We start from the raw sequence: 19,492 nt of genomic DNA on the forward strand, positions 1-19,492 counted from the left end.
CCAAAATCTCCAAATCCCTGCTCCTGGATCCCAAAATCCCCAAATCCCTGCTCCTGGAACCCAAAAACCCCAAATCCCTGCTCCTGGAACCCAAAATCTCCAAATCCCTGCTCCTGGATCCCAAAATCCCCAAATCCCTGCTCCTGGAACCCAAAATCCCCAAATCCCGGACCCCAAAATCCCCAAATCCCTGCTCCTGGAACCCAAAATCATCAAATCCCTGCTCCTGGAACCCAAAATCCCCAAATCCCTGCTCCTGGAACCCAAAAACCCCAAATCCCTGCTCCTGGAACCCAAAAACCCCAAATCCCTGCTCCCGGAACCCAAAATCCCCAAATCCCTGCTCCTGGAACCCAAAATCCCCAAATCCCTGCTCCTGGACCCCAAAAGCCCCAAATCCCTGCTCTGGGGGGCTGCCCAGGCACCAGGACAGGCTGGATCCATGGGATCCACGGGATCCATGGGATCCATGGGGTGGGATCCAGGGGATGAGGGGCAGGCGGGTCCTGTGCTGCCCGTGGGTCACAATGGCCCCAAATCCCACCCCAGGAACATCCCAGGATCCCATCCCAAGGTGGATCCCCATGGATCTCCATGGATCCCATCCCAGGATCCCATCCCAAGGTGGATCCCCATGGATCCCCATGGATCCCAGCCCCAGGATCCCATCCCAGGATGGATCCCCATGGATCCCATCCCAAGGCAGATCCCCCATGGATCCCCATGGATCCCAACCCCAGGGTCCCATCCCGAGGTGGATCCCCATGGATCCCATCCCAAGGCAGATCCCCCATGGATCCCCATGGATCCCAGGATCCCATCCTGAGGTGGATCCCCATGGATCCCATGGATCCCAGCCCCAGGATCCCATCCCAAGGTGGATCCCCCATGGATCCCAGCCCCAGGATCCCATCCCGAGGTGGATCCCAGCCCTGGCAGGTCCCACCCACCGATGTTCATGATGCTGTCCTTCTCGGGGTTGAAGAAGAGCCAATCATAGAACAGAGCCAGCTTGGCGTTGGAGGCAGCGACGTTCGACTGCAGGAGACCAAAAAACCCCAAAACACCCCATGAACACCATGCTGAGATCCCACCAAGATTCCTTGAGATCCCACCAAGAACCCCTGGGATCCCCCCCAAGAACCCCTGAGATCTCCCCAAGAACCCCTGAGATCCCACCAAGAACCCCTGGGATCCCACATGAACCCCTGAGATCCCACCAAGAATCTCCTGAGATCCCTCCAAGAACCCCTGAGATCCCCCAGACCCCCTGAGATCCCACCAAGACCCCCTGAGATCCCTCCAAGACCCCCTGAGATCCCCCAGACCCCCTGAGATCCCACCAAGAACCCCTGGGATCCCACCAAGAACCCCCTGAGATCCCACCAAGAACCCCTGAGATCTCCCCAAGAACCCCCTGAGATCCCCCCAAGAACCCCTGAGATCCCACTAAGAACCCCCTGGGATCCCACCAAGAACCCCTGAGATCCCACCAAGAACCCCTGAGATCCCCCAAGAACCCCTGAGATCCCACCAAGAACCCCCTGGGATCCCTCCAAGAACCCCTGAGATCCCCCCAAGAACCCCCTGAGATCCCTCCAAGAACCCCCTGAGATCCCCCCAAGAACCCCTGAGATCCCACCAAGAACCCCTGAGATCCCCCCAAGAACCCCCTGGGATCCCTCCAAGAACCCCCTGAGATCCCACCAAGAACCCCTGAGATCCCTCCATGACCAAACTCAACGCTGGGAAACCCCCACAAGCCACCCAAAATCCCTCTGAGAACTCTCCAGCATCCCTTTTTGGGGTGTTCCTGCTCCTGTTTTTGGGGTGTTCCCATTCCCAGCCCATCCTGTGCCCCACTTTTGGGATGTTCCTGCTCCTGTTTTTGGGCTCTCCCTGCTTCCAGCCCACCCCATGTCCCATTTTTGGGTTCTCTCATCCCCCTGTACCCCATTTTTGGGTTCTCCCAACCCGTTTTTGGGGTGCTGACCGTGCAGGTGGTGAGCAGCCCACCCTGTACCCCATTTTTGGGGTTTTCCCATCTTGTCCCCCATTTTTGGGGTTTCTCCCACCCTGTACCCCATTTTTGGGGTTTCTCCCATCCTGTACCCCATTTTTGGGGTGCTGACCGTGCAGGTAGTGAGCAGCCCACCCTGTACCCCATTTTTGGGGTTTCTCCCACCCTGTCCCCCATTTTTGGGGTTTCTTCCACCCCATACCCCATTTTTGGGCTCTCCCAGCCCACCCTGTACCCCATTTTGGGGTTCTCCCAGCCCGTTTTTGGGGCGCTGACCATGCAGGTGGTGAGCAGCCCACCCTGTACCCCATTTTTGGGGTTTCTCCCACCCTGTACCCCGTTTTTGGGGTTTCTCCCACCCTGTACCCCGTTTTTGGGGTGCTGACCGTGCAGGTGGTGAGCAGCCAGCCGATGATGGCCCAGCGGGGCAGGATGTCCGAGCTCAGCACCTCGTTGGACGGGTGCACCACGCCGCAGATGTAACGGATCAGGTCACAGCGCAGGGACTGACTGTCAGGGGTGGACAGGTACTGCCTCTGGAACCAGTCCTGGTACCGCTTCTGCTGCCCAAAGCGCACCTGGGGACAGCCATGGGACATGGGGACACTGCTGGGGACAGGTATGGGACATGGGGACACTGCTGGGGACAGGTATGGGACATGGGGACATGGCTGGGGACAGGCACAGGGACATGGGGACATGGGGACGGACATGGATGGGACATTGGACAGGGACTGACTGTCAGGGGTGGACAGGTACTGCCTCTGGAACCAGTCCTGGTACCGCTTCTGCTGCCCAAAGCGCACCTGGGGACAGCCACAGGGTCATGGGGACATGGGGACGTGGCCGGGGACAGGTATGGGACATGGGGACATAGCTGGGGACAGGGTCTGGCTGTCAGGGGTGGACAAGTACTGCCTCTGGAACCAGTCCTGGTACCGCTTCTGCTGCCCAAGGGGCACCTGGGGACAGGGGACATGGCTGGGGACACACCTGGGGACAGGTATGGGACATGGGGACATGGCTGGGGACAGGGTCTGGCTGTCAGGGGTGGACAGGTACTGCTGCTGGAACCAGTCCTGGTACCGCTTCTGCTGCCCAAAGCGCACCTGGGGACAGGGGACACGGCTGGGGACACACCTGGGGACAGCCACAGGGACATGGGGACACAGCTGGGGACAGGCACAGGGACATGGGGACATGGGGACACTGCTGGGGACAGGCACAGGGACATGGGGACACTGCTGGGGACAGGGTCTGGCTGTCAGGGGTGGACAGGTACTGCCTCTGGAACCAGTCCTGGTACCGCTTCTGCTGCCCAAAGCGCACCTGGGGACAGGTATGGGACATGGGGACATGGCTGGGGACAGGGTCTGGCTGTCAGGGGTGGACAGGTACTGCTGCTGGAACCAGTCCTGGTACCGCTTCTGCTGCACAAAGTGCACATGGGGACAGCCACAGGGACATGGGGACACACCTGGGGACATGGGGACACACCTGGGGACATGGGGACACAGCTGGGGACACACCTGGGGACAGGTATGGGACATGGGGACATAGCTGGGGACTGGTACTGCCTCTGGAACCAGTCCTGGTACCACTTCTGCTGCACAAAGTGCACATGGGGACACACCTGGGGACATGGGGACATGGCTGGGGACAGGCACAGGGACATGGGGACACACCTGGGGACATGGGACAGGGACATGGGGACATGGGACACGGCTGGAAATGGGCACACAGGACAGGGCTGGCAGTGGGGACAAGCAGGACCCTGAGCTAGGGGGGATTCGGGAGGGAACCCATCAGGAATTTGGGATGGAATCCATGGAGAATTTGAGAGGGAATCCATGGGGAAGTTGGGAGGGAATCCATGGGGAAGTTGGGAGGGAACCCGTCAGGAATTTGGGAATCCAGGGGGAATTTGGGAATCCAGGGGGAATTTGGGAACCCAGGTGGAAATCAGGACAGAACCCATCAGGAATTTGGGAACCCAGGGGGAATTTGGGACAGAACCCATCAGGAATTTGGGAACCCAGGGGGAATTTGGGAACCCAGGTGGAATTCAGGACAGAACCCATCAGGAATTGGGGATCCAGGTGGAATTTGGGACAGAACCCAGGGGGAATTTGGGACAGAACCCATCAGGAATTTTGGGATCCAGGTGGAATTTGGGAACCCAGGTGGAATTCAGGACAGAACCCATCAGGAATTGGGGAATCCAGGGGGGAATTTGGGACAGAACCCAGGGGAAATTCGGGACAGAACCCATCAGGAATTGGGGATCCAGGTGGAATTTGGGACAGAACCCATCAGGAATTTGGGATCCAGGGGGAATTTGGGAATCCAGGTGGAATTTGGGAACCCAGGTGGAATTCAGGACAGAACCCATCAGGAATTGGGGATCCAGGTGGAATTTGGGACAGAACCCAGGTGGAATTTGGGACAGAACCCATCAGGAATTTGGGAACCCATCAGGAATTTGGGAATCCAGGTGGAATTCGGGACAGAACCCATCAGGAATTTGGGAACCCATCAGGAATTTGGGAATCCAGGTGGAATTCGGGACAGAACCCATCAGGAATTTGGGATCCAGGGGGAATTTGGGACAGAACCCATCAGGAATTGGGGATCCAGGTGGAATTTGGGACAGAACCCATCAGGAATTTGGGATCCAGGTGGAATTTGGGATCCAGGGGGAGTTTTACCCGCGAGGTCATGAAGAGCAGCTTGGTCTCCATGTCGGGCGTCAGGCGACACGCCAGGAACTTGCGGGAGGTCCTGGACTGCAGCAGCTGCAGCACCCCTGGGGGGACAGGGGCAGAAATTTGGGTGCAAAAAGCCTCAAATACGTCCTGAGTGTTCCCCTGAGGCGTTTAAAGGAGATTTAACCAGGCTCCAAAGGGTGGGAACGCTTCAAAGCCAATTTTTCCCTGGAATTGCTGCATCCAGAAGATGCTGGGAAGTTGCCCAGACAAGGGAATGATTAATAGAAATATAATTAATGTAATTAAATACAGGAATATCAGGAAAGTCAAGAAATATAAGAATATAATCCATGTAAATAAATATAGGCATATAATTAATGTAAATAAACATGGGAATATCATTAATGTGAATAAATAAAGGAATGTAATGAATGTAAATAATTATAGGAATATCATGAATATGAATAAATATAGGAATATCATCAATGTGCATAAATATAGGAATACCATGAATGTGAATAAATATAGAAATATAATTAATGTAAATAAATACAGGAATATAATGAATGTGAATAAATAGAAATATAATTAATGGGATAAATACAGGAATATAATCAATGTAAATAAATGTAGGAATATCATCAATGTCAATAAATATAGGAGCATCATGAATGTAAGTAAATATAGGGATATCATTAATGTCAATAAATGAAGAAATATCATAAATGTGAATAAATATAGGAATATCATGAATGTGAATAAATGAAGAAATATCATAAATGTGAATAAATATAGGAATATCATGAATGTGAATAAATATAGGAATAAGATGAAGTTCTTTAAAGTTTAAGGTGAAATTCTTTAAAGTTTAAGGTGGATTTCTTTACAGTTTAAGGTGAAATTCTTTACAGTTTAAGGTGAAATTCTTTACAGTTTAAGGTGAAATTCTTTAAAGTTTAAGGTGGATTTCTTTACAGTTTAAGGTGAAATTCTTTACAGTTTAAGGTGAAATTCTTTACAGTTTAAGGTGAAATTCTTTACAGTTTAAGGTGAAATTCTTTACAGTTTAAGGTGGAGTTCTTTAAAGTTTAAGGTGAAATTCTTTACAGTTTAAGGTGAAATTCTTTAAAGTTTAAGGTGGATTTCTTTAACCCTATGAGATGCAATTTTCACCTAATTAAAGAAACCCCTAAGCTCCTTTCCTTTTTAAAGAAACAAAAGGCAGTTTTGTCACTCTGGCAACAAAAAAATGCATTGGAAAAGCCCTGGAGAAAGAGAGAACTGTGAGATTCATGGAAAAGAGGGGATTTCCCAGGCTGGTACCTGTGAACTGGGGGCTGAGCACCTGCGGGTTGTGCAGGATGTCCTTCCAGAGCTGCTCAAACTCAGGGATCCGAGCCACGTTCTGCAGCAGCCGCACCAGGTCCCGGCCGATCATGAAACAGTCCATGAACTGGGGAAAAGGGGGGAATTCCATGGGATAATCCATGGAAACGCCATGGAATAATCCGGGAAAAATCCATGGAAATGCCATGGAATAATCCGGGAAACAATCCATGGAAACGCCATGGAATAATCCGGGAAACAATCCATGGAAATGCCATGGAATAATCCGGGAAACAATCCATGGAAATGCCATGGAATAATCCAGGAAACAATCCATGGAAATGCCATGGAATAATCCGGGAAACAATCCATGGAAATGCCATGGAATAATCCATGGAAACAATCCATGGAAATGCCATGGAATAATCCGGGAAACAATCCATGGAAATGCCATGGAAATGCCATGGAACAATCCAGGAAACAATCCATGGAAACGCCATGGAATAATCCGGGAAACAATCCATGGAAATGCCATGGAAACGCCATGGAACAATCCGGGAAACAATCCATGGAAATGCCATGGAATAATCCGGGAAACAATCCATGGAAATGCCATGGAACAATCCGGGAAACAATCCATGGAAATGCCATGGAATAATCCGGGAAACAATCCATGGAAATGCCATGGAATAATCCAGGAAAATCCCACGAAAATCCCATGAAATAATCCATGGAAACACCATGAAACAATCCATGAAAATGCCATGAAAATCCCATGGAACAGTCCATGAAAATCCCATTGAACAATCCATGAAAATCCCATTGAACAATCCATGGAAACACCATGAAACAATCCATCAAAATCCCATGAAAATCCCATGGAACAATCCATAAAAATCCCATTAAACAATCCATGAAAATCCCATGGAACAATCCATGAAAATCCCATTGAACAATCCATGAAAATCTCATTGAACAATCCATGGAAACACCATGAAACAATCCATCAAAATCCCATGAAAATCCCATGGAACAATCCATAAAAATCCCATGAAACAATCCAGGAAAATCCCATGGAACAATCCATGAACTGGGGAAAAGGGAGGGAAAATCCCATGAAACAATGAATGAACTGGTAAAATCCCATGAAATAATCCATGAACTAGGAAAAGGGAGGGAAAATCACAAAGAACAATCCCTGAACTGGGAAAATCCCATGAAAATCCCATTGAAGAATCCCTGAACTGGGAAAATCCCATGAAAATCTCATGAAAGAATCCCTGAACTGGGAAAATCCCATGAAAATCCCAATAAAGAATCCATGAAAATCCCATGGAAGAATCCCTGAGCTGGGAAAAGGGGAGGAAATCCCTCTCAGAGCAGAGGGTGGGACCAGGGAGGGCAGAATTCTCCAGAATTCTCCAGAATTCTCCAGAATTCTCCAGAATTCTCCCTCCTCTCCCTCCCCGGCCCCGGCCCCGCTGCAGCCCCGGGCTGGGGCCAGGGCACAGGCAGGGAAGGTCATTCCAGCAGCTCTTCTGGAATGTTCTCCCTCCCAAAGCAAACAATCGGCCCATAAATCCCACACATCCCATAAATCTGCCACCTTCCCCCCAGGAATGCAGCCAGGGACTGGGGGAGGAGGGGGAACGGGAGGGTTTGGGATGGATCCCAGCTCTGGGGGGATTTTCCTGCTCCAGCCAGAGCCAAACTGGGAATGGGATCACACCACAGTCACTGCCCTGCTCCTGGAGCAGGGGGATGCAGGATCCCAATCCCAATCCCAATCCCATTCCCATCCCAATCCCACCCCATGCACTGACCCGCTCCTGGAGCAGGGGGATGCAGGATCCCAATCCCAATCCCATACACACTCACCCTCTCCCTCAGCACGTACACACAGAACCCCAATCCCAATCCAACCCCAACCCCAATCCAATCCAATCCCAATCCCAATCCCACACACACTCACCCTCTCCCTCAGCAGGCACACACAGAACTCCAATCCCAATCCAATCCCAATCCCAATCCCAATCCCAATCCCATCCCAATCCAATCCCATATAAACTCACCCTCTCCCTGAGCATGCACACACAGAACCCCAATCCCAATCCCATCCCAATCCCAATCCCAATCCCATCCCAATCCAATCCCCCACACACTCACCCTCTCCCTCAGCAGGCACACACAGAACTCCAATCCCAATCCAAGCCCAATCCCATCCCAATCCAATCCCACCCCAATCCCAATCCCAATCCCAATCCCAATCCCAATCCCACACACACTCACCCTCTCCCTCAGCAGGCACACACAGAACTCCAATCCCAATCCCACCCCAATCCCAATCCCATCCCAATCCAATCCCACCCCAATCCCAATCCCAATCCCACCCCAATCCCAATCCCAATCCCACACACACTCACCCTCTCCCTCAGCAGGCACACACAGAACTCCCATCCCAATCCCATCCCAATCCCATCCCAATCCCAATCCCAATCCCAATCCCAGCCACACTCACCCTCTCCCTCAGCAGGCACACACAGAACTCCACCTCCTTCTGGCGCAGCGCCTGCAGCGCGGCCGTGCCGTGGTGATCCACGATCAGCCTCAGGTAGGTGTACACGGCCATGGCCACCAGCAGGCTGCTCTTCAGCACCCACTCCCTGAAAAACCCCAAATCCACCCCAAATCAGCCCCCAGGGCAGAGGGAATTCCAGGGCATTCTGTGGGATCGGGGTGCGGGAACACCGGGAATGGCGCGAGCAGCAAGGGTGGGGTTGGTGTCACCTGGAACCATTGCCCAGGCTGTCCAAAAAGGCCATTGCATGATTAAGAAATAAATTAATGTATTAATTAATACATGTTAATTGTGGAATGTGTTAATTAATAAAGATAATAACCTATAAATATATCCAATGATATCTTTGTGAGATCAGGGTACAGGAAGGGAACACCGGGAATGGGGCAAGGAGCAAAGGGGGGACTGGGTTGGTGTCACCTGGAACCATTGCCCAGGCTGTCCAAAAAGGCCATTGCATGATTAAGAAATAAATTAATGTATTAATTAATACATGTTAATTGTGGAATGTGTTAATTAATAAAGATAATAACCTATAAATATATCCAATGATATCTTTGTGAGATCAGGGTACAGGAAGGGAACACCGGGAATGGGGCAAGGAGCAAAGGGGGACTGGGTTGGTGTCACCTGGAACCATTGCCCAGGCTGTCCAAAAAGGCCATTACATGATTAAGAAATAAATTAATTTATTAATTAATAAGAGTATTAATTGTGGAATGTGTTAATTAATGAAGATAATAACTTAGAAATATATCCAATGATATCTTTGTGGGATCAGGGTACAGGAAGGGAACACCGGGAATGGGGCAAGGAGCAAAGGGGGGACTGGGTTGGTGTCACCTGGAACCATTGCCCAGGGCATCAGCAAAAGTAATTAAATAGTAAATAAATTGGTTAATTTATTAATTAATAAACGTATTAACTGGGGAATGTGTCAATTAATAAAGATATTAAATTATATTTTTGTGGGATTGGGGTGTGGGGAGGGAACACCAGGAATGGGCCTGCAGCAAAGGGGGGACTGGGTTGGTGTCACCTGGAATCACCACCCAGGGCATCAGTAAAAGTGATTAAATCATTAGCAAATTAATCTATTTATTAATTAATAAATGTATTAATTGGTGAATGTGTTAATGAATAAAGATATTAAATGATAAAGATATTAAATGATATCTTTGTGGGAAGGGAACACCAGGAATGGGCTTGTGGCAAAGGGGGGACAGGGCTGGTGTCACCTGGAACCATCACCCAGGGCATCAGTAAAAGTGATTAAATCATTAGCAAATTAATCGATTTATTAATTAATAAATGTATTAATTGGCGAATGTGTTAGTGAATAAAGATAATAAATGATAAAGATATTCAATGATATCTTTGTGGGAAGGGAACACCAGGAATGGGCCAGCAGCAGTGGTGGGAGTGGGTTGGTGTCACCTGGAACCATCACCCAGGGCACCAGCAAAGGTGTTAATTAATAACTGGGAGATGTATTAATTAATAAAGATTATAAATAATAAAGATTCTAAATACTAAAGATTCTAAATGATACAGATATCAATTGCTAAATATCTTGATGATGAACACAGAATTGATAAACACTGGAAAATCCAGCCCAGCCCTGGGGTGTCCCAGGTGGCTCCTGCTGGCTCTGAATCCCAGAAAAAACAAAACAATCCAAGAAAAAAACAAAACAATCCCAGAAAAAAATAAAACAATCCCAGGAAAAAAAAATCCCAGGAAAAAACAATCCCAGGACAAATCCAGCTGGATAAAAGCCGGAGCAGCTCCATGGGATTTTAGGGAATTCATTGCTTGGAGCAAAACTATTCCCAGCCCTGCCTGGGCAATCCTGAATCCCAAATCCCCTGGAATTCTGTGGATCCAGGACAATGGGATGGAATTCCCAGAGGGCTGAGCTGCCCCAAACACAGGAAATTTTTTGGGGCAATCAACTCCAGGCTGCTGCTCCTAAAGGAAAAGCTCCCCCCGTGGCTCAGGAAGTTTGGGAAGGAAACATTCCCGGGATGCTGGGCCAGAGCCACGCCTGCTCCTCAGCCCTGAGGGGCATTTGGGGGATTTAGGGACTTTGGGAATGTGGGAAGGGCAGGGGAGGGGCTGTTCCCAGGGGTTACCTTTGCTCTGTCAGGATTTCCAGAACGTTCTCTGCCAGCCAGATGTTCTTGGCAGTGACGTCCCCACCTGGAAAAGCATCGGGGACAAACAGCTGGGATGTGGGGCAGGGGATTTGGGAGCTGGGATTTGGGAATTGGGAAGGAGCAGGGGGATTTGGGAGCTGGGATTTGGGAGCTGGATTTGGGAACTGGGATGTGGAGCAGGGGGATTTGGGAACTGGGATTTGGGAGCTGGGATTTGGGAGCTGGGATTTGGGAATTGGGAAGGAGCAGGGGGATTTGGGAGCTGGGATTTGGGAATTGGGGGATTTGGGAGCTGGGATTTGGGAGCTGGGATTTGGGAGCTGGATTTGGGAGCTGGGAAGGAGCAGGGGGATTTGGGAGCTGGGATTTGGGAACTGGGATTTGGGAACTGGGATTTGGGAACTGGGAAGGAGCAGGGGGATTTGGGAACTGGGATTTGGGAGCTGGGAAGGAGCAGGGGGATTTGGGAGCTGGATTTGGGAGCTGGATTTGGGAACTGGGAAGGAGCAGGGGGATTTGGGAACTGGGATTTGGGAACTGGGAAGGAGCAGGGGGATTTGGGAGCTGGATTTGGCCACTGCCTGCTCCCATCCCTGTGATCCCAGGGAGGCTCCCCAGGGAGACCAGGGGAAAAACCAGGGAAAAAAAACAGGGAGAACTATGGAAAATCAGGGAAAACCACAGAGAGCAGGGAGAAGCTGGGAGAACCAGGGCAAACCATGGAAAATCAGGGAAAACCTGGGAGAACCAGGGAAAACCATGGAAAATCAGGGAAAACTAGGGAAAAAACAGGAAAAACCATGGAGATCAGTGAAAACCAGGGAAAATCAGGGAAAAACCAGGGAGAACTACGGAAAACCATGGAAAACCACAGAGACCAGGGAGAAGCTGGGAAAATCAGGGAAAACCATGGAAAATCAGGGAAAAGCAGGGAGAAGTGGCAGGTCCAGACAATGGATGGCCCTGAAGGGCAGGGAGTGTGAGCCAGAGGGGCCCTGCAGGGGAGGAGTTACCCAGGGGACACTGGGCCTTCTCCAGGGCTCCCTTTCCCAGGGATTCCTTTTCCAAGGTTCCCTTTCCCAGGGATTCCTTTTCCAAGTCTCCCTTTCCCAGGGATTCCTTTTCCAAGGCTGCTTTTCCCACTTCTCCCTCCCTCCTGGGCATCTCCCAGCCATCCAGGAATTCCAGGGACACAATTCCTGCTCCCTGCACGTCAGCCCCGGGAACACGGAAGAGGCTCCGGAAAGGCGGGAGCGGGGCGGGGTTCCCGGGATTCCCGAGGGATGGATGGAGGAAGGAGCGGCTCCTCCTCCTCCTCCTCCTCCTCCTCCTCCCCTGCCTGTCCCGGGAGCTGCCACCCCGGTGATCCCAAGGATTCCCAGCCCAGATCCTGAGGATTCCCAGCAATTCCTGGCTCAGTTTCCAAGGATTCCCAGCCCAGATCCTGAGGATTTCCCAGCTCAAATCCTGAGGGATTCCTGGCTCAGATCCCGAGGATTCCCAGCAATTCCTGACTCAGATCCCAGCAATTCCCAGCCCAGATCCTGAGGATTTCCCAGCTCAGATCCCGAGGATTTCCCAGCCCAGATCCTGAGGATTTCCCAGCTCAGATCCTGAGGATTCCCAGCCCAGATCCCGAGGATTTCCCAGCTCAGATCCTGAGGATTCTCAGCTCAGATCCTGAGGGATTTCCCAGCCCAGATCCTGAGGATTCCCAGCAATTCCTGACTCAGATCCCAGCAATTCCCAGCTCAGATCCTGAGGGATTTCCCAGCCCAGATCCTGAGGATTTCCCAGCCCAGATCCTGAGGGATTTCCCAGCCCAGATCCCGAGGATTCCCAGCAATTCCTGACTCAGATCCCAGCAATTCCTGGCTCAGTTTCCAAGGATTCCCAGCCCAGATCCTCAGGGATTCCCAGTTCAAATCCTGAGGATTCCCAGCCCAGATCCAGGGGATTCCCTGCTCAGATCCTGAGGAATTCCTGGCTCAGATCCCAGGGATTCCCAGCCCAGATCCTGAGGGATTCCCAGCTCAAACCCTGGGCATTCCCAGCAATTCCTGGCTCAGACCCTGAGAATTCCCAGCTCAGACCTGGGGTATTCCCAGCTCAAATCCTGAAGATTCCCAGCCCAGATCCTGAGGATTTCCCAGCCCAGATCCTGAGGATTCCTGGCTCAGATCCCAAGGATTCCCTGCTCAGATCCTGAGGAATTCCTGGCTCAGATCCCAAGGATTCCCAGCTCAAACCCTGGGCATTCCCAGCAATTCCTGGCTCAGACCCTGAGGGATTCCCAGCTCAGACCTGGGGCATTCCCAGCTCAAATCCTGAGGATTCCCAGCTCAAATCCTGAGGATTCCCTGCTCAGATTTGGGGGATTCCCACCATTCCCAGCTCCCATTCCCACCATTCCCAGCCATTCCCAGCATTCCCAGCTCACATTCCCAGTATTCCCAGCACTCCCAGCTCACCTGCAATCTGTTTCATGAAGGTCATGCAGACTCCATCAGCTCCCAGCACGCCGCTCTTCACCAGCTCCCGCAGCAGCCACAGCAGCTGAGCAGGGAAACGGGGCTCAGGGACCCCCAGGATCCCCTAAACCCACCCCAATCCCACCCCAATCCCACCCCAGGACCCCAATCCCACCCAGCCACAGCAGCTGAGCAGGGAAACGGGGGTCAGGGACCCCCAGGATCCCCTAAACCCACCCCAGGACCCCAATCCCACCCAGCCACAGCAGCTGCACAGGAAAATGGGGGGTCAGGGACCCCCAGGACCCTCCAGGACCCCAATCCCACCCCAGGACCCCAATCCCACCCCAATCCCCCAATCCCACCCAGCCACAGCAGCTGAGCAGGGAAATGGGGGGTCAGAGACCCCCAGGACCTCCCAAACCCCAATCCCACCCAGCCACAGCAGCTGCACATGGAAATTCGGGATCAGAGACCCCCAGGATCCCCTAAACCCACCCCAATCCCACCCCAATCCCCCAATCCCACCCACCCACAGCAGCTGAGCAGGGAAATGGGGGTCAGAGACCCCCAAGAACCCCCAATCCCACCCCTCAGGGAGGTCCCTGAGCCCTCCCTGCTCCCCTCTGCTCATCCCCTGCGGGTGGGACAGAAAAGTGCAGGGGGGACAGGAAATTCCAGGTGGGACAGGAGATTTTGGGTGGGACACAAGATTCCAGGTGGGACAGGAGATTTCGAGTAGGACACTCAAAATTCCAGGTGGGACAGGAGATTTTGGGTGGGACAGGAGATTCCACTTGGGACAGGAGATTTTGGGTGGGACAGAAGAGTCCAGGTTGGACAGGAGGTGCCAGGTGGGACATGAAACTCTGGGTGGGACAGGAGATTTCGAGTAGGACACTCAAAATTCCAGGTGGGACAGGAGATTCTAGGAGATGCTGGGTGGGACAGGATGGACAGGAGAATTCCAGGTGGGACAGGAGGTGCCAGGAGATTCCAGGTGGGATGGGAAATTCCAGATGGGACAGGAAATTCTGGGTGGGACAGGTGGGACAGGAGAGTCCAGGTGGGACAGAAGATTCCAGGTGGGACAGGAAATTTTGGGTGGGACAGGAGATCCCAGATGGCCCAAGAAATTCTGGGTGGGACAGAAGAGTCCAGGTGGGCCAGGAGATGCCAGGAAATTCCAGGTGGGACAGGAGATGCTGGATGGGACAGGAGATTTTGGATGGGACAGAAGATTCCAGGCAGGACAGGAGATTCTGGATGGGACAGGAGATTTTGGGTGGGACAGGAAATTCCAGGTGGGCCAGGAGGTGCCAGGTGGGACAGGAAATTCCAGGTGGGACAGGAGATTCTGGATGGGACAGGATGGACAGAAGATTCCAGGTGGGACAGGAGATTTTGGATGGGACAGGATGGACAGAAGATTCCAGGTGGGACAGGAGATTCTGGGTGGGACAGGAAATTTTGGGTGGGACAGGAGAGTCCAGGTGGGACAGGAGGTGCCAGGTGGGACAGGAGATTCTGGATGGGACAGGAGATTTTGGGTGGGACAGGAAATTCCAGGTGGGCCAGGAGGTGCCACGAGATTCCAGGTGGGACAGGAGATTCTGGATGGGACAGAAGATTCTGGGTGGGACAGAAGATTCCAGGTGGGACAGGAGGTGCCAGGTGGGACAGGAGATTTTGGGTGGGACAGGAGATTCCAGGTGGGACAGGAGATGCCAGGAAATTCCAGGTGGGACAGGAGATTCTGGATGGGACAGGATGGACAGAAGATTCCAGGTGGGACAGGAGATTCTGGGTGGGACAGGAGATTCTGGGTGGGACAGGATGGACAGAAGAGTCCAGATGGGACAGGAGATTCTGGATGGGACAGGAAATTTTGGGTGGGACAGGAGAGTCCAGGTGGGACAGGAGGTGCCAGGTGGGACAGGAGATTCTGGATGGGACAGGAGATTCCAGGTGGGACAGGAGATTTTGGGTGGGACAGAAGAGTCCAGGTGGGCCAGGAGGTGTCAGGAAATTCCAGGTGGGACAGGAGATGCTGGATGGGACAGGAGATTTTGGATGGGACAGAAGATTCCAGGCAGGACAGGAGATTCTGGATGGGACAGGAGATTTTGGGTGGGACAGGAAATTCCAGGTGGGCCAGGAGGTGCCAGGTGGGACAGGAGATTCTGGATGGGACAGGAGATTCCAGGTGGGACAGGAGATTTTGGGTGGGACAGGATGGACAGGAGAGTCCAGGTGGGACAGAAGATTCCAGGTGGGACAGGAAATTTTGGGTGGGACAGAAGAGTCCAGGTGGGCCAGGAGGTGTCAGGAAATTCCAGGTGGGACAGGAGATGCTGGATGGGACAGGAGATTTTGGATGGGACAGAAGATTCCAGGCAGGACAGGAGATTCTGGATGGAACAGGAGATTTTGGGTGGGACAGGAAATTCCAGGTGGGACAGGAGATTCTGGATGGGACAGGAAATTCCAGGTGGGCCAGGAGGTGCCAGGTGGGACAGGAGATTTTGGGTGGGACAGGAAATTCCAGGTGGGACAGGAGATTCTGGATGGGACAGGATGGACAGAAGATTCCAGGTGGGACAGGAGATTCTGGGTGGGACAGGAGATTTTGGGTGGGACAGGATGGACAGAAGAGTCCAGGTGGGACAGGAGATTCTGGATGGGACAGGAAATTTTGGGTGGGACAGGAAATTCCAGGTGGGCCAGGAGGTGCCAGGTGGGACAGGAGATTTTGGGTGGGACAGGAAATTCCAGGTGGGACAGGAGATTCTGGATGGGACAGGAAATTTTGGGTGGGACAGGAGAGTCCAGGTGGGACAGGAGGTGCCAGGTGGGACAGGAGATTCTGGATGGGACAGGAGATTTTGGGTGGGACAGGAAATTCCAGGTGGGCCAGGAGGTGCCACGAGATTCCAGGTGGGCCAGGAGATTTTGGATGGGACAGAAGATTCTGGGTGGGACAGGAGGTGCCAGGTGGGACAGGAGATGCCAGGAAATTCCAGGTGGGACAGGAGATTCTGGATGGGACAGGATGGACAGAAGAGTCCAGATGGGACAGGAGATTCTGGATGGGACAGGAAATTTTGGGTGGGACAGGAGAGTCCAGGTGGGACAGGAGGTGCCAGGTGGGACAGGAGATTCTGGATGGGACAGGAGATTTTAGGTGGGACAGGAAATTCCAGGTGGAACAGGAGGTGCCACGAGATTCCAGGTGGGCCAGGAGATTTTGGATGGGACAGAAGATTCCAGGTGGGACAGAAGATTCCAGGTGGGCCAGGAGGTGCCAGGTAGAACAGGAAATTTTGGGTGGGACAGGAGAGTCCAGGTGGGACAGGAGATGCCAGGAAATTCCAGGTGGGACAGGAGATTCTGGATGGGACAGGAAATTTTGGGTGGGACAGGAAGTGCCAGGTGGGACAGGAGATTCTGGATGGGACAGGAGATTTTGGGTGGGACAGGAGATTCCAGGTGGGCCAGGAGATTCCAGGAAATTCCAAGTGGGCCAGGAGGTGCCAGGTGCAGATCCCTGACCTGGGTCCTGCAGGTGTCCTGCAGCTTCAGGTACTTCTCCATCAGGATGTGGTTGATCTTGTTGAGGACAATGTTCATCCCATCCCTGCTGACCAGGGCCAGGTCCCGGTAACACTGAGGGGACAAAAAACAGGGGGAAAAAATAGGGAATGTATGGAAAATCTGTGGGTTTTGGGGAAAAAAACCAGCCTAGGAATAGATGGAAAAATCCAGGGTTTTTTGGGAAAAAAATTGCCCAGGAACGGATGGAAAATCCAGGGATTTTTGGCAAAAATATGTGAAATTCTATGAAGCACATCCTGAGCAGGGAATTTATGGAAAATCCAGGGATTTTGGTAAAAATAGCCCAGGAATGGATGGAAAATCCAGGGAATTTGGGGAAAATACGTGAAATTCTATTAAGCACATCCTGAGCAGGGAATTTGTGGAAAATCCAGGGATTTTGGTAAAAATAGCCCAGGAATGGATGGAAAATCCAGGGAGTTTTGGGGAAAATCCATGAAATTCTATGAAACACATCCTGAGCAGGGAATGGATGGAAAATCCAGGGATTTTTGGGGAAAATACGTGAAATTCTATGAAACACATCTTGAGCAGGGAATTTATGGAAAATCTGTGGATTTTGGGGGAAAAAAACAGCCCAGGAATAGATGGAAAAATCCAGGGTTTTTTGGGAAAAAAATTGCCCAGGAACGGATGGAAAATCCAGGGATTTTTGGGGAAAATCCATGAAATTCCATGGAAAACACATCCTGAGCAGGGAATTTATGGAAAATTCAGGGATTTTTGGCAAAAATATGTGAAATTCTATGAAGCACATCCTGAGCAGGGAATTTATGGAAAATCCAGGGATTTTGGTAAAAATAGCCCAGGAATGGATGGAAAATCCAGGGATTTTTGGTGAAAATATGTGAAATTCTATGAAGCACATCCTGAGCAGGGAATGGATGGAAAATTCAGGGATTTTTGGCAAAAATATGTGAAATTCTATGAAACACATCCTGAGCAGGGAATTTGTGGAAAATCCAGGGATTTTGGTAAAAATAGCCCAGGAATAGATGGAAAAATCCAGAGATTTTTGGGAAAAAAATTGCCCAGGAACGGATGGAAAATCCAGGGATTTTTGGGGAAAATCCATGAAATTCCATGGAAAACACATCCTGAGCAGGGAATTTATGGAAAATTCAGGGATTTTGGCAAAAATAGCCCAGGAATGGATGGAAAATCCAGGGATTTTTGGTGAAAATATGTGAAATTCTATTAAGCACATCCTGAGCAGGGAATTTATGGAAAATCTGTGGATTTTGGGGAAAAAAACCAGCCCAGGAATAGATGGAAAAATCCAGGGTTTTTTGGGGAAAATCCATGAAATTCCATGGAAAACACATCCTGAGCAGGGAATTTATGGAAAATTCAGGGATTTTTGGCAAAAATATGTGAAATTCTATGAAGCACATCCTGAGCAGGGAATTTATGGAAAATCCAGGGATTTTGGTAAAAATAGCCCAGGAATGGATGGAAAATCCAGGGAGTTTTGGGGAAAATACGTGAAATTCTATGAAGCACATCCTGAGCAGGGAATGGATGGAAAATCCAGGGATTTTTGGGGAAAATACGTGAAATTCTATGAAGCACATCCTGAGCAGGGAATGGATGGAAAATCCAGGGATTTTGGGGGAAAAACCAGAGAAAATTCCCTGAATTCCTCCATCCCTGCCCGGCTGACACAGCCCAGGGGTAGCTCTGGGTCCTTGGGGCAGATTTGGGGTTCCTGAGAAGGTTTGGGGGTCCTGGTGCAGATTTTGGGGTCTGGAGGGGTCCCAGGGCCCAAACCCAAGGAATTCCTGGGATAGGAAGGAGCCTGAGCTCCGTTTTTTTTTTTGCCCCACAGAGATTCTGGAATATTCCAGGGAATTCCAGCCAGGGAAATTCCCAATTTCCCCCCAAATAATTCCCCCCAAAAAAAAGGAAATTCCCAGATTTTTCCAGCTCTTTCCTCACCTTCTGAGCCTGGGCTGGCTCGGTCAGGACCAGGGTGAAGAGCCCCAGGCAGATCTCCTCGTGCTGGGGGGTCCCTTTGCAGATCTGGGAGGGGAGAAAATTCCCAAAATTCCAGGTGAATTCCCAAAATTCCAGCTGGGATTGGAGGGGAGGGAAGGAAAAAAGGGGAAACCACTCCCCCCCCACCCCAAAATCCCAGGAATTTGAGACGTCCCAGAGCTCCTGAGGGTTTTTTTAAGGTGGAAAATCCCTCCCAGGGTTTGGGGGTTTTTCCCACAGCATTCCCTCTCGTGGGAATTTTATGGGAATAAAAATTCCAGGCTTTGTTCCCTGTTTTTAACTGGGAATGTTGAATAAATTGGGGATGGATAAATTGGAATTTGGTGTGAAATCAGGAACTGGAATTTGGCTCTGCCAGTTCTGAGGGGAGGGAGGGGCTCCAGATCCACTCCCAATTCCTTAATCCCAAATCCCAATTCCCCAATTCCCATTCCCTGTTCCCAAATCCCAATTCCTAAATCCCAATTCCCTGTTCCCAAATCCCAGTTCCCAAACCTGTTTCCAGAAGGGGATCCCAGTTTCCAAGAGGGAATTCCCATTCTCCAGCAGGAATTCCCAGTTCTCATGAGGAAATTCCCCATTCCCAGAGGGAATACCCAGTTTCCAGCACGGAATTC

The 19,492-nt window shown here is 51.2% G+C and overlaps 1 protein-coding gene across 1 annotated transcript in view; it reads right to left on the bottom strand.

Moving 5' to 3' along the window:
* INTS3 (integrator complex subunit 3) overlaps positions 1-19,492 on the bottom strand; it is a 37,932-nt gene that overhangs the window by 15,807 nt on the left and 2,633 nt on the right. Inside the window, exons 3-11 of the mRNA XM_077192024.1 lie at positions 18,816-18,899; positions 16,815-16,928; positions 13,263-13,347; positions 10,768-10,834; positions 8,573-8,717; positions 6,052-6,181; positions 4,729-4,826; positions 2,407-2,598; positions 951-1,038 (exon numbers count right to left, since the gene is read on the bottom strand). Coding sequence (XP_077048139.1) covers positions 951-1,038; positions 2,407-2,598; positions 4,729-4,826; positions 6,052-6,181; positions 8,573-8,717; positions 10,768-10,834; positions 13,263-13,347; positions 16,815-16,928; positions 18,816-18,899 — 1,003 coding nt within the window. The remainder of the gene's footprint in view (positions 1-950; positions 1,039-2,406; positions 2,599-4,728; positions 4,827-6,051; positions 6,182-8,572; positions 8,718-10,767; positions 10,835-13,262; positions 13,348-16,814; positions 16,929-18,815; positions 18,900-19,492) is intronic.

The sequence above is a fragment of the Agelaius phoeniceus genome, chromosome 31 (genome assembly GCF_051311805.1).
Source record: "Agelaius phoeniceus isolate bAgePho1 chromosome 31, bAgePho1.hap1, whole genome shotgun sequence".
NCBI classification, from domain to species: domain Eukaryota; kingdom Metazoa; phylum Chordata; class Aves; order Passeriformes; family Icteridae; genus Agelaius; species Agelaius phoeniceus.